This window comes from Sylvia atricapilla, chromosome 12 (genome assembly GCF_009819655.1).
Source record: "Sylvia atricapilla isolate bSylAtr1 chromosome 12, bSylAtr1.pri, whole genome shotgun sequence".
Classification (NCBI taxonomy): domain Eukaryota; kingdom Metazoa; phylum Chordata; class Aves; order Passeriformes; family Sylviidae; genus Sylvia; species Sylvia atricapilla.
In genome coordinates this window covers 8775812-8790133 of record NC_089151.1, presented here as the reverse complement: position 1 = coordinate 8790133, position 14322 = coordinate 8775812, and the positions used below count along the sequence as shown (strand labels likewise).

Below are 14322 nucleotides of genomic sequence, written 5' to 3'. Positions count from 1 at the left end.
GTTGGCTCAATAGCTACTTGTCTACAGACAAAAATAAGATGTCGATGCAATGTCGATTCTGGGCAGACACAAGAGGGTTTCTTATAACACCATCTTCAAGCTTTTTGGCCAGCAGTTAAGGTGCAGAGGCTCATGGCTAGCTTTAAAGAGACGCCGTGAAGGCATCAGAGGGACTTACAGGCATTAGACACGAACTGAACTGCCTCAGAAGAGCAAGAATGCTTCTGCCTTGCAGAGGTCTGTGAAACTTCTGCAACTGATTTGAGTAAGCTCGGCCATTTCCAGGGCTGTAGATTTTGGCAGCATTTCAATCGTCTGATGGATTTGCTTATTTTTTAACGTGAACCATCTGGTTAGTTAGAATAATATCTTTGCATGCAAGAAATACTTTGGTGGTATGAATTCAGTTTTGAGTGACCCAAAGGTATTTCCTCCAGAAAGAAGATTTTCCCCAGCTGGGTGTCTATCACAGGGCTTCATCAGTGTTTCTCAGAGCAGTGTTAAAAGTCCAGGTTGAAAAAGTTACGTTTTTTAAAATGAGCTCCATTTGCAGTTTTTGGATGATCCTGACTAAGGAAGCTGTTTTTCTTTTTTTAAAAAAGGGTATGTAAAAAAAACAGTCATCTTAATTTTCATTTTGGAGAATTTCTTGTGGGAATAGGATGTACAACATGGCATTCTAGCACAGCTGGGGGGAAGAAGAATGAGAGTTTAGAGAGATTTGCACCCTGTCACGGAGGTCTGAACTGTGCCTTTGCAGTCTTTGAACACAAGGTCATGGGCATCTGCGTTGATTTAGTTTAACATAATCCAGGAGTTTTTAATCGCATTTCAGGCTATTAAACGAGTGAGAAGAGAATCACTGGAATTTAGCTTCATAACTCCACTGTAAACAAAGTTTTTAACCTCATATCAAGATAAAAATAAATTTAAAGTAGCTGATTAGCAGGAGATTTTCCATTAGAATTTGATCATCCTCCTCTCTACATATTAAAGTCAGATTTTTGTGCTATTTTTCCCCATTTGCAAACAAAGATTGCAGAATTTTCTTCAGAATTAGGGGAGTTTTTTGACTCAAGCTCTGCCCAGCCCCACCAGAATAACCTGCCTAATTCTGGGTAGGAGACATGAAAGATTATTTTTGAGAGAAAAAAGGGGGAAAAAGGGAGAGGATAAAAATCAGAAAAGTTTGCTGAGTGAAAATAGATTTTTGTGATGTATGTTTGTTCCAAGATTCCCCATCTAAATTCTACGTTGGATCAGTCTATACCCTAAATATCAGTGTACTAATGGGACTGAACAGCCTGAGCAAAAATGTGTCTGTGGATGAATTCTCTGTTGTCCTGTAATGCCACATCCCTTCTGCCATGGCCCAAGTCATCTCCTCCCTTTTATACAGCATTTTACACCCTTGCAGCATCTCACACACTTTGCAGTGTCCCACAGTGTCATGTGGACTGGGAACACTGTGCAGACCTGAGCTTTCCTGAGGTGGAAGAAGATGCTGCTGAGGAGCTCAGAGCCACCCAGGCTGGAGGGAACCTGCGGGTGCCACTCAGGGTGGTGCCACTGCCAGCCCAAAGCAGCTTGGTGCCCCAGAGCCCTGAGAGCTGAAACTCGTTACCAAGGCACAGGGCTCTGTAGGAAAGCTGTGCAATGACCTTTAAATTCCTTAATTTGTCCAGGTGAAGGTGAGGACCAGGTCTGCTTTTATAGGAACTGGACTGTTTGTTTGTAAGGTATTTGCTTGCGATACACTTTGAGTGTAATAATCTCCTGGTGATTTCTTGCCTGGTTTTATTCAAGCAAATCACTGTAATTGTAGGGATGTGCATTGATATGGGAAAACTTCATTCAGCTGGAAACATCTTGCTGATTGAAAGTAAATCATCTTAGGTAAAACAGAAACAGTATGGGTTTTATTTTCTCTGGTAGGCAATTTGAAGTTTATAAGTGTGTCTTTCACAGTGATGCAGGCAGTTTGAAGCCACACAAAGATCTCTGAATTTTGCAGGAAATATTTCAGAGGCATTGGCTTGAGGTTTTGGAGTGATGACAAAGGGCAGGAGATGAGACAGGACTGTTTCAGTTGAGGCACGAGAACCTGCATGTGAAGCTGTGAAAGGGATGAAGGATGCTGAGCACTGGAAACAAGAGGAGGTGTCCACAAACCTCCACTGCTGAGCATGCCATTCCCTCCTTCTGGCGTAGAAAGGACAAGTTTAATAAGACTAATTGCCTTCAGGTCAGCCATGCTTAAGGAAATTCTTAGTACATTCTTACAGGCGCCATCTCAGAAATACAAACACTTTCCCTTGAGAGCTCTTGGAGGGCAGGTGAGGCACCAGAAGACAGGAAAAAATGTAAACACGGTGCCTCTCTCTAAATATAGAGGGAGAAAGGAGGAGTGAGAATTATAGACCAGTCAACTTCTAGAAGCTTTCAAGAGAATTGAGCTATCAATCATATAATTTGCAACCACCTAGGAGATAAAAAGGGAGATGAGTGACATACAGCATGGATTATACAAAACTGAGGCATGTTAAACTAGTCTCATTTGATTTCTCAGCAGAAGTAGGAGAGCAATAGTTGGTGCCATATCTAGATTCTGGAAAGGGTTTGTCAGAGTCTCACTGGATTTTTAAAAAGTGACCTGGAAAAATAGTGCGGATAAACCTACTGCAGCTCTTACACAAAAATGCCTGAGAAGCTCAACTCATTCCCAAAGTATACAGTCATCAGTGGCTTTATGTTCAGAGCAGAGGACTCTGTCCACCAGGACTCTGCTGGGGTCTGTGTCAATTTCCTTCAAAATTTTCATCAGTGAAAAATGGATGGAAATACATCATCACTTACCCCTGGCAGTGATATGGAGCTGGGAGAGATGCTTCAGCACATCAGAGGATAAACTTTACAGCTTCAAGTGATCTTGGCAGACTGGAGACATGAGGATTTGGTCTAGTCTGGGACACTGTGCTTCAAAAAAGAGGAGGAGGACCTGCTTGGAGAAGGTGTAGGGAAGTGTCAGTGTGTTGACTAAACCTGGCTCAGGTTGGAAGGGCTGGAAGGAAAGCACCAGAATAGCTTGGCTGGAAAGGATGTATGGGGGTGATGATGACTGTAGCCTCTGCTCCAGGAAGTTTTCAGGATGATGGACAAGTATTTCCCTCAGGAGTGACCTGGGCAAACTCCTTGGTGGAGCCCAGCCCAGCCCCCAGCTGAGCTCCAGCCCTGCTGCACTGGAGCTGTCGTGGGCTTTGTTCAGAGCCGCTGTTCCACAACCGCTGGGGCCGCGCGTGTCAGCAGGGACAGGCGGCAAAATCAGCCCTGCCTTTGCCTTCTTAGTGCATTCGCTGTGTAGTGGAAGGCTGAAGGCACGTAAGTGCTTTGTTGAACAGAAGCCAAAGCAAGCTGCTATGCAGAATGCACCCCCTGTTTCCAAGTATTTCATTTATTTTGTAATTAAGCAATAATTGCTGAGGCGCTGGGCACTTCTTCAGGATTAACGACTTGCTGGGGGATGGCAGAATATCTGATCTGCAGTGGAACCATTTTCTCCAGCAGATACCTGCCTGTTAACTGCCATTCTGAAATGGGTACAACAACACAACATGCCAACATATGGGTTTTGTTGTTAGCAGCTGAGGGATGGGGAGCAGGCATTAATGGGTACCTTAGGCAATCAGGTTGCTTCAGTTGTCTCTCACCATTCCATTCAGAGCACAGTGTTTTATTAGTCACTTGGTGAATGAAATGGCTTTTTAATTGCTCAGAATCACTTTTTTAAATTACAGCACTTTCTTCCCCTCCACAGCCCCTGGGGATCCTCTTAAATCCCTTTTCTTCCTTTGCCCTGGAGAGAACCAGCGCTAGCACGGTAAAGATGAACCTGCCTGCAGCAATTTCCTTTGTAATTCGGACACTGGGAAAAATGTATGCCATTTTGAAAACAGAGGATCCACATTGTTGGTGTTGAAAACCCTCTGTTCCCATAATTTTCAGGTTGATTAAGGAGCAGCCCACCCCATCTAAATCTGTAAAGACTTTACAGTTTTGGTGTGCTGCTGGCTTCTGTTCCTACACCTCTATGTTTTTAATGATCACAGCTCACTACAGCACACAAACCCCACTGCTTCTCATGTCCTGTGGCACCAGGAGCTGGCTCAAGCCATGTCCCATAGGAAGATACCTCCCAGGAGTAGTTTTGGAGCTTTAAATGTCCTCTAGAGAGTAAAGCACAACTGCAGGCAAGAAGAAAGATATATCCCAAACAGGTGAGTGGCAGCATGAATGTTTCCAAAGGACTATGGAAAAAGCTGCTACAGGATTGGAACCATCAGATCACCAAGCAAATGGAGAAACATTTGTGAAAAGCATATAGGACAATAAACCAGTTCACAGTGTCCTAGAAGGCTTTGGAACAGGAGTCAGGGGGATTTGCTCACTCAAATATTAGGTAATGTGCTCACTGCATGATTGATTAATCCATAGGTATTTCCTACAGCAAAACTCCCATACTGGTATCCACAGTGCTGCTTTCAGTCACCATGGATGCCTTCTAGAGAGAATTCACACAAGAACAATCAGGGTGTTTTTTCTCTATGCTCTCTCTGCCCCTATTAAAAGTACCAGTTTTACTTCTGTGTTCAAACGACACCAGAGTTGCTGCCCAGCTGCAGTGTGTTCACTGAGGGATCCCAGAGCCACTCTCCATCCCTTAATTCTGCCCCTTCAGCACAACTGTTACTCGATGGGGAACTTACGGCTTGGAGTATTTAGAAGTGAAAATGTCAGGCACAACTTCATGGCACAAAGCTAAAAATGGGTTAAACTCTGAGGAAGACCACAAACCAAAGCTCACCTCTTTCCCCTGTTCCCAGCTGTTCAGCCCTCTTTGCCTTCTGAATTCCTGAGTTGATGCCTGTCAGTAAAAGCCAGAAACAAATCCAGCCCAAGCTGTGAGCATCTCTCCCATCTCCTCCAGCCTGACCAACAGTTGGACCAAGCAAATTTCAGCAGCATCCTCTTGAGGCCATTACAGTGTCCCTTGTGCCTGTCCTCACACTTTTCTTTTCCCTCTTCTTATGTTTCCTTCTCTTAGTTGCCCAAAACTCAGTATTTAATCTTGCTTGCTTGCCCCAAAATCCAGCTGTGAGCCAACCATCCAGAAAGAATGAATTATTCCTGGTGATGCTTTCACAAACTGCCTGCCTGCCTCCTGTGGGACCCCTTCCCTGCTGTGCTTCTTGCTGTCATGCTCAGAGCTGGGAGGAAGTGATGCTGTACAGTCTTTCTTGAATTCAGACAGAATGGATGCAGATCCTTTTGCCTTGTGCCACCCACAACTCTCTGGTTGAGTGCTCCTTTTGGCAAAGAACACATTTCCCAGAAGTTCAGCAACTTGTCTGAGTAACAGTAAATGATCCATGAGATCCAGTGCTGATACATGGCTCTGCTGCCCCACCTCCTGCCCCATCACTCAAATGCTACTGTTCTAAACCTCACCACAATCACTGGATTCACAGAAAACAAAAGCTACAGACTACAAGAACTGCTGTTGCCCATAACTCCATCAAAATCAAAACAAAATATTGAAATGTTGGGGGCAAAATAGCAAGTCTGGATTTACTAAGTCAGAAAGATTTTCATCCACCCATGTTATCCTCAGCTTAGGTGAGGGGAACCAGCAGCCCCCTGTGCTGTTTCCAGCACACCAGTGTCATTTGCCTTTACTGGAGGGTACCCAAGCAGGGGGCTCTGCCCAGTTCCTCAGATCTTAAGAATTTCTTGGCTACCAATTGATTTCAATTACTGTTTGTCCGAGGCTGTCTTTGCTTGTGGTCATGTTTTTCCAGGGGTTGTTGAGCAGCTCCCAGGAGCTCAGTGTTCAGTGTTGAGTAAGCAAAGATTGTGGTAGGGACAGCAGAGAGTCAGACATTTATATTAGAAAACCTTTCTCTGAGCTTCACATCAGGGGAAGGAGGTCTCTGTCTTGGTCAGCATGTTTCTACCAGCCTTGTTCTTCGTGTAGTCATCTGTTAATAACACTGGGCTGGCATCCAGCCCCATTCTCCATCCCAGCACTGTATCTATTGCAAGCTCACAGTGTGAGTTAGTGCTCCCTCTCTCCCTGGGGATACCAGCACTTGTCGGGACCTTTGATGGTGTGTATCTGATTTAGAAAAAAAAAGAATCAAAAATCCTGTTACAGAAAAGGTGCTAGGTTTTATCAGAGATCAGATTTGTTACTGAAAGACCCTCTGTTGTCCAGTGACATCTGAGGATGAGCAAACTAGGATTTCATTTTAGCTAAGCAGATCATCCCCTCTTCCGACATTTAAGACATAACTTATGTCTTCACTGGGAAGAATTATTGTCAAACACAATTAGTTCTGCAAATCCTAGTTGCTTTTGGAGATACATCCAGACTTAGTTCTGGAGTTAGTCAGAGATGAATAAATTACAGGGGTCAGTCTTCTGACCTGAGCAAGGGACTGCAATAACTTGTTCCATCAAATGGTTCGTTTGCAGAGTTTAACAGACACCAATGCACAGAGCATCCAGTGTGCAGAGCTGGTAGGACTGTGGGTCACATTCCCATCTTGCTTGGGGAAGGGATAACATAACATGCCTTGAGGCAAAAAAAAAAAAAAAAAAAAAAATCTCAGCACTTATTTGAAAGGAGAGAGAAGGTGGGGGGAGGAAGTGTGGAGGGTAAGTACTGTAAGTGCTTCATAACAGACACTTCCCCCTCCTGCTTGGCTCCCTGTGTGTACAGGGGTATTTTGACTCTGGTTCCTTTTGTAAGGTACCCCAGGAGTTACTACTACCAAAAGGACTAGACAAGAACTAGAGGATTTCTATCACTTGTTTCAGTGGTTAAGATCTGTTCTGATGGTCATTTATCCCCACTGACCATATTTCCATGGACCTTGACTGGGGAGGTAATGTAGGACCTGGAAACCTCCTTCCTGTGACTGCTGAGCGTGCAAACATGAGATGCTCCAGGCTTCAGCATTTGCAGTTCATTTGGGAAGGAGGCACCATATGCACCCACTGTGCACAAAACCTTCTTGATAGAGACCAAAAGGGATGCTAATTCCAGCACTGGGCTCAGACACACTACTGGTGAACAACCAGAAAGGTTTAAAAAGAAATGCTGACTAAATTAAGTGAATCAAGCCAGCAGATGTGCTCTTCAGAAGAGCACAGCTGTCTTTTAAATATCTCTCCCGCTGAAATCACATTCTCAAGAGTTTTTTGTCCTTTGCATTTTCTTCAGGATCATCCATGAGGATGGCTTCTCTGGAGAAGACGTGAAGCAGTACAAGCCAGTGGTCTACAGCAACACTATACAGTCACTGGCAGCTATTGTGCGTGCCATGGATACCTTGGGCATTGAGTACGGTGACAAGGAGCGACGGGTAAGTCAAAATCAGCCCTGCTTGGGCACAGGCAGCTGAGCACCCAGAGACTCCAGCCCATGAACAGGAAGCATTTGCACAATCTCAGTACCTTGGAGGGATCAGGAGGGAGGGGAGATTTACATCACTGTTGTGTGCCTCTTGCACATGCGTTTTGTACAACAGAGACACAAGTGCATGTGATGCACCATTGTACGCTTACACTGGGAAGTGTAGCCCTGGGGACCACTGTATCACAAAAGCCACAATCTCTCATGCCTTGGCACTAGTTAGGCCAAGGAAGAAAAAGAATCAGTTGTCTAGGGACAGCCTAGTCCCATCTACTGACAGATTTGAGAAAACAGTGATAACATGTGTCCTGTGTCCTGTCTCCTGTGCATGTGCTGGACACACAGGCTGCATGGACTGATGAATCAGGGAGAAGTCTTGGTGCCATTCAAAGCCCTTCCACCAGCCTGCTAATGCAGGAAAGCTTTTAGGATTTACTTGTTTGGGGCTTGACAGATTCTACTCACACATCCCCTCATTTAAGTGTACTCGAACAGCAATTTCAGTTGCAAACGAGGGGATGTATTACTTCAGTGAGGTTGGTATGGACAGGCTCTTAGGCAGCAGCATTGGCATCTGTCTTATCAGAACAGCTATGTGATGCTTGGCAGACTTCTTATACCACACACCTAGGCCAGCCTGTCCTTTTACAGTTGCTAGTCTGTGATTACTTTCACCAGCTCCCTATTTTTAAACAGTGGCTCCTCTGTGAGGTGCCCCTGCCAGCCTCTGCCTTGCCTTATTGCATTTCTGGCTCATGCCAAGCCCACACAGAGGAACTTAGAACCCTAGAGTGAAGTCAAAACCACCCTTTTTGAATGCTGCAATCCCAGAGAAGGTAAAACTACTTGATTTTACTGGAAATAAAATAATTTCAAATTAAAGACGTGGTAAAGACAAATTCCTATATGCCAGTGAGTTTGTCATGACTATTTTTAGGTAGCTATGAAATGACAGATGTACAATATACTTCAAACTCCTTATCTGAGGGTTGATAATAAAAGCATTCACTAGAAGGGATGCCAAAATCCTGCTGTGGTGTTACTGTATGAGAAGGTACCTTATTTCTCCCAATCACAGAGGTACTTTGATTTCTTTGCATCTAGGGATTTTCCCGTAGGAACTCTAAATCCTGGAGACATTTCCATCCCAAACGTGGAGATGATACCATAATGGAGTTCTTGTGAGCTTGCCGAGAACTAATGCTGATGGCTTTCAAACTGAATACATTAATCTGTTGATTACTCAGTGACTCAGCTCCCAGCAAGGCAACGTATCTCACTCAGCTAAAACCTGGGAAAACAGAAACAAGTCATTCTCCATGTCTGAGAAATAGTCTGTGGCAGACAGCTTTAAAATGTAATTTTTTTTTTTTTTAACGCCTAAAGTCCTAATTTGAGGAGGGAAAACTCATCAGTGCTTTAGTGCCAGGCCTGGCACAGTACAGGATGTGGAGGAGGAGAGCTGTTATCAGGACTGCCAGGAACGAGAGGTGGAGTACTGGGCTGAACAAAATGTTGTGTCCGTTCATATTCGCGTGGAAAAGATGCCAAATGTTCCTCGGGTTGTACAATAACTCAGGCTGGAGAGGAGCTCAGGAGGTGTCAAGCCCAGTGCCTGCTCAGGTAAAGTCTGAGGTCAAACCAGGTTGCTCAAGGCTTTACTCAGCTGGGTCTGAAATCGTTCAAGGGTGGAGACTGCACACCCCTGCACACCCTCTTTGGGCAAGCTGCTCCACTGCTCTTACAATCCTCATGATGAAAAAGTTTCTCCTTACGTCCAGTGTGAACTACTGTTGTTTCAATTTATGCTTTATGGCAGTAGGGATCTTGTGTTATGCTTTGCAAAGTAAAAAGTAAGTTCAATTAAGTTCTCCCCAGCCTAGTTTCTCCTCAGATGTAGTTCTGGAGAAATTACTTCTGTCTTAAAATGGTGTCATGCTGACTATGTGAGACAAGCCTGCCACAAGCCACTGTAAACCAAACCACTGTCTGGAAGGGTGATTCAGTGTATCTGTTCCCTTCATAGATGGCAGAAATATTTCTTCATTCAGCAGCAGACAAAGGGGAAGGAAACCAAGTCTCTCATGCTGAGGTCTTCCACTTGCTCCTTTCTCTTAGGCACAGAAAGTTGCTGGTGTTAGTATGAAATAGTATTTATTTTAATCTTACAAAGAAGCACATGGCTTCTGCTGCCCTGCTTTTGTTATTAATGCACAGCTGCTATAAAGAGAGGCCATTAAACAGGCGATTTGTTGAGTATTATGCTACGTGGTTCATCCCTTTTCAGGCAAAGCTTTTCTAATTTTAAAAGTCATTCCTCAGCCAAGGGTTTCCAATGCAAATCTTTTAGTGGGGGATTTTCCCCTACTCATCACTTAAGCCCCCAAGAGAAGGGAGCTCAGGAAGGGGAGCCAGGGCTGTAGCTGCTCCAACCTGATTCAGCAGCAGGGAAGGAGGGGACTTGGGCCTGGGACAGGTTTTCCCCAGAGATCACTTGGCCATTACTGCTTTCCCATCCCATTTTCTGGGAGATGGATCTGCACCAGTATCCCTTTTAAATCCCACCCTGACCATCATGTTCAAAAGGAAAAAACCCTCCCCTACTTAATAAATGCATGTTGTTATTGAGAGAAAATAACCAAATCCTCTCACCATTCTCGTTTTTCTCCTGCCTGTAATTTTACCTCCAGTATTTAGTCTAATAGAAATGAAAAGACTGGGGGAAGACTAAACCCCTTTGCTTTTGGCGGTCAAAGCAAGATCAGTGTAGGAAATGGAACTTAAAAAGACAAAATAAATCACAGAAGGCATATGCTCCAGGTCTTGCTGACCCTCTCTGCTGATAAGGACTTGTCCCCAGGTTGAGAACAAAACAATCTATGTGTCAGATTTCACTTTTCTGTGTGCTCCTTATCCAGGGCAGCGAGTTTTCTTGCCCAGCTCACGAAAGGTTCATGGCCTGTGGGCAGCACCCAGGTCCTTGTTTCGTGTCCTTCAGCACAGGAGGCAGGAGCACATCCTGCCAGCTCACAGCACATTATCACTGCACACGGCATGGAAGGGCAGGCTGAAACTCCAGAAAAGATGTGCAAGTGTAAAGTCACAAATCCTTCATGTGGTACAAAAGGGCAAGCAGAAAAGGAGCAGTCAGTGAGGAGACAGGAGCCAGCTGCAGGAGAAGTGGCATCTGTGGGTGTTACTCATCAGGGCCACCACTGCCCTGGGTCTGGATCCCTGACAAGCCAAGGGGTTACACACAGGAAGAGGCAGAGGCTTAGTCTCCCCTGCCTACTCAGGACTCTCCAGCTGGTCTGTAGGGCACCACTCAGTCCTTACCTTGATAATCAGATTAACAGGCAGGAAAGAGTCAGGCTGTAACATGTAGCCTGTGGATTAAATGGTCCTCTAAAGTGCAAATGTATTAATAAAACAAGCTCCTCACTGATTCCATTTCAGTGTACTCAGGCAAAGCAAATGGGAAATGGAGGTTTGAAACCAGGAATCTAAAAGGCAGTCCAAGTGTTTGGAAAGGATCAAGCAGGAAGGGCAGGGTAAGGATGGATTTTCATATCTCTGTTTGAAAATCTCATTCCAAAGTCTGGCTTCAGAAACCCCAGCCAGAAAAAGCATAAAGTCTCTTCTTCTGTGAGTCGACGCTGACCCCAGTACCTGCTTGGAAGTGCAGACTTGTAATCCCACTTAGGTGAAATGCCAGAGCTGCAGCCAGGCTGGGGGGCCTGGGGGCTTGTCTTCAAGTTGAATTTGTCCCAGGCTGCAATGGCCAACCTGCCCTGTGCAGGCTGGTATGAAAGCAGCTGTAGAGCATGCTCATATTTTCATAAGCCAGACAAAAACAGGCTGAAATTGTTCAGAAAGTACTCAACAGAGAATGCAAATATCAGTTGCATGGCTGATATCCAAGTGTCTGAGGCAAGAGGTCACAGGTTTAGTGCTTGGAGTCTAGAGGTGGCAGGCAGTGACCTTCACATCAAACTTTTTCCCAGTGTGAGTCTGGATGTCTCTCTGCTTCAGCTACAAATGGGAAAAATAAAAAGCTGCTAAAGTGTTAAAATATTTTCATTGGGATTTTTTTCTTTCGGACTTTGTAGCAAAGTGTGTCTGTGGTGACCTTCTGCTGTGTACAGTCTGCAACTCCTGAACTGTGAGCCAACCAAATATGTGCTGGGACATTTTAAAATACTGGCTAGTAGCCTTAAAAAACTCCTTTCTGTAGTGTAATTGAGCAGCCCACCCGGGGTGGCTGGCAAAGAGGTGCATGTCAAATCTGCTTCTGAACAGAGAGGTGCCTGTAGAAACCTTGTGTCTCCAGCCCCTTCCCCTCTGCACATGCCAAAAGGGGATTTTAGAAGCTGCCCTCTTCCTCCCCTTCTTGCTTGGCAGAGGAAGGAGCAAAGTTGTAGCCGCTGCCACCTGCTGCCTTCCAGGCACTGGAAGGGAGCAGAGTTGGGGAGGATCTCTCTTTCATAAGATCTGTTCCTGCGTAACTGGCTTTTTGTACTTGTCAGCTCAAGATATTGTGCTACTTCATTTGAGTCAGGTATCTGTTTAGACCAGCTGGCTCCTACTGTATGTCCCCAACCCAAGCTCTCTCAGAAATGTAAAAAGGCTTCTAATAACTTCAGGGAGGGCAGGTGAGGTTAGTCAGGCACTGCTGTCCTGGTAGGAAGCCTGCGTTAGCTACCTGAGTGGTCTAGGGGATGGACACAGGATTCCTGGGCTTGTGCTGCTTGACTGAGGATGCAGCCAGTCCTTGCTGATCTGCTGTTGTGAGTGATGGGAACTTAGAGCTGCTTTGCAGAAGGGCAGGATGGAGTGGAAGTAAATGGAAGTGGAATAAAGAGGTGGCACTAGACGTGCCATTTTTTACCTGGTGCCAGCATTTGTCCAGATATCCAGCTGCAGACAATATCTACTTGCAATAGTCACAGCTCACATATAATCGTATTTGCTGTACTGTACCAGACCCAGTAGAAATACAAGTAACAGTCCAGGACAAATATTTCAGCCTGTACTTCATAAAGGTGTGTCACTTTTCCATTAAGACTGAAGCTGTCGTGGTCACACACCTCCCTCTTGGTCCTTCCACAAGGTGCATTTCAGTTGCCATTGTTCATGTTTCTGAGGGGTGCGGAACAAATAAAGGCCAGGGCATTTCTTTAGAGGTGGGAAACATGAAACAGAGAGGAAAGCACTTGTTATTGTCACAGCCTGCCTTGTTGCCACGGAGATGGTTGGCTCATTCAAGAAATGCTTGTGTTTGCCGGCCAAGATGGCCAATGCATTTGGAATCTTTGCTGCAAAATGAGGGTGTGGGAGAAAGAGGGAGACAGCAAAAAACAAGGGAAAGCACAGGGTAAGCTGTGCCTACGTGGTCACAGGGCATGACCCACATGCCTCACAGCACCACCTATGGAGTCTCTCTAACCAAAGCAGCAGCTTCTACATTCCACTAATACATTTTCCTCCTTTGAAAACCCCTTGAGCTCCTGAAAATACAAGAGCTCTCCTAATAAATGATAGCAGTAAATTAACAGCAGAACACAAAGGCAGTTTATGGTAGCACTTTGTGCCAGCTGAAAGAGTTTTGAAAGGTCTACTTCCATGCCTTTGCTCTGCCTCTTATGGAGGGATAACTCTGTCATAACCAGCAGGGATCCCAGCCAAGTCAGCTGAGACCTGTGGCTGGACCTGGGAGACCTTGCTTTGCAGCAGCAGCAGTGCAGCCTGGCTCTGTGCTCCTGCAGAGCTGAAGTCGTGATCAAGTCTATAACATACAGTGATCTTCACATGGCAAAAAAGATCCCCCAGAACCAGCGTCTGCTTTCTGTACACATGCTGCTATTAAAGTTAATGATTAGAAATGAGAAAAAGCTGCTGGAGTCATGGCTGTAAACATATCATGGCCAGAAAATGTAGTAGTAATAGCAGAAACAGCTGGATGCTCTAGGCAAGCAACTGAACCACATGGCCAGTGCTGCACCAGAGGCTGTACCAGTAACCTTTCTTTCAGCAGAAGACTGTCAGTCACTCACAAGAGCTTTAAAAACCCAAATGTCCCCAGCGTGGCCCAATGTACTAGTTTTATTAAAATTCCTAAAGAATGAAAAAGATGGCTTGAAATGGATCCAGGAGGAGGCAGGGGAGAGTGGGCGGTTGTGGCGTAGCACGCTGGGAACGCGTGTCGTGTGGAAGGCGGCCCGCTGCAAGGTGCCACCTCACTGAGCATCGATGTGCCAGCTTGATGTTGTTCACATTGGTCCTGTTTCAGGATGATATCTGTGGTGTTGTCATGGCAACCTCACTCTAAAGTAAACACTCCCAAGTATACCTTTTTGGTTCTCCTGGACCCTGATGGTGAATGGGCAGCAGTCAGGCGACAGGGTGGAATAGAAGTTCACCTGTCCAGTCCAGTCCCTCTGTGCAGTCAGAAATCTGTTCCTAAAAAACACATTTCTGGGGGGAAAAAAGCATTGTGCAGCGTCATTTCTAAGGGAGCCAGATGAGAATAAGAGGTGTGGTCACACCTTAAAATGCCACCAGATCTGTTTCTTTAGTGAACACTTGGCATCAGCCAAGCATTGTAGGTTGGTGATACTTGCTGTCCATGCTGCCTTCCTAATTCTGAGATGAGTCTTATAGCTTAACAAAAGCACCTACCAGAACAGATTCCATCGATTAAAACTAGCCTTTTAATTTTCTTTTGAAGAAAAGCAGAAGATAAAGAGATATCTCAGGGGATCATTGCTAAGAAAGAGACCACAGTCACCTCTTTCCAATTCCAAGTTCCAGACTGAGTCTAATCACGCCTTTCACCACCTAAAGAAGGC

General features: G+C 45.3%; 1 protein-coding gene across 2 annotated transcripts in view; it reads left to right on the top strand.

Annotated features, from left to right (window-relative positions):
* Positions 1–14322, top strand: part of GNAO1 (G protein subunit alpha o1) — a 140401-nt gene that overhangs the window by 42116 nt on the left and 83963 nt on the right. For both annotated transcript variants that reach the window (XM_066327796.1, XM_066327797.1), the window contains exon 3: positions 7283–7424. In XM_066327796.1, coding sequence (XP_066183893.1) covers positions 7283–7424 — 142 coding nt within the window. The remainder of the gene's footprint in view (positions 1–7282; positions 7425–14322) is intronic.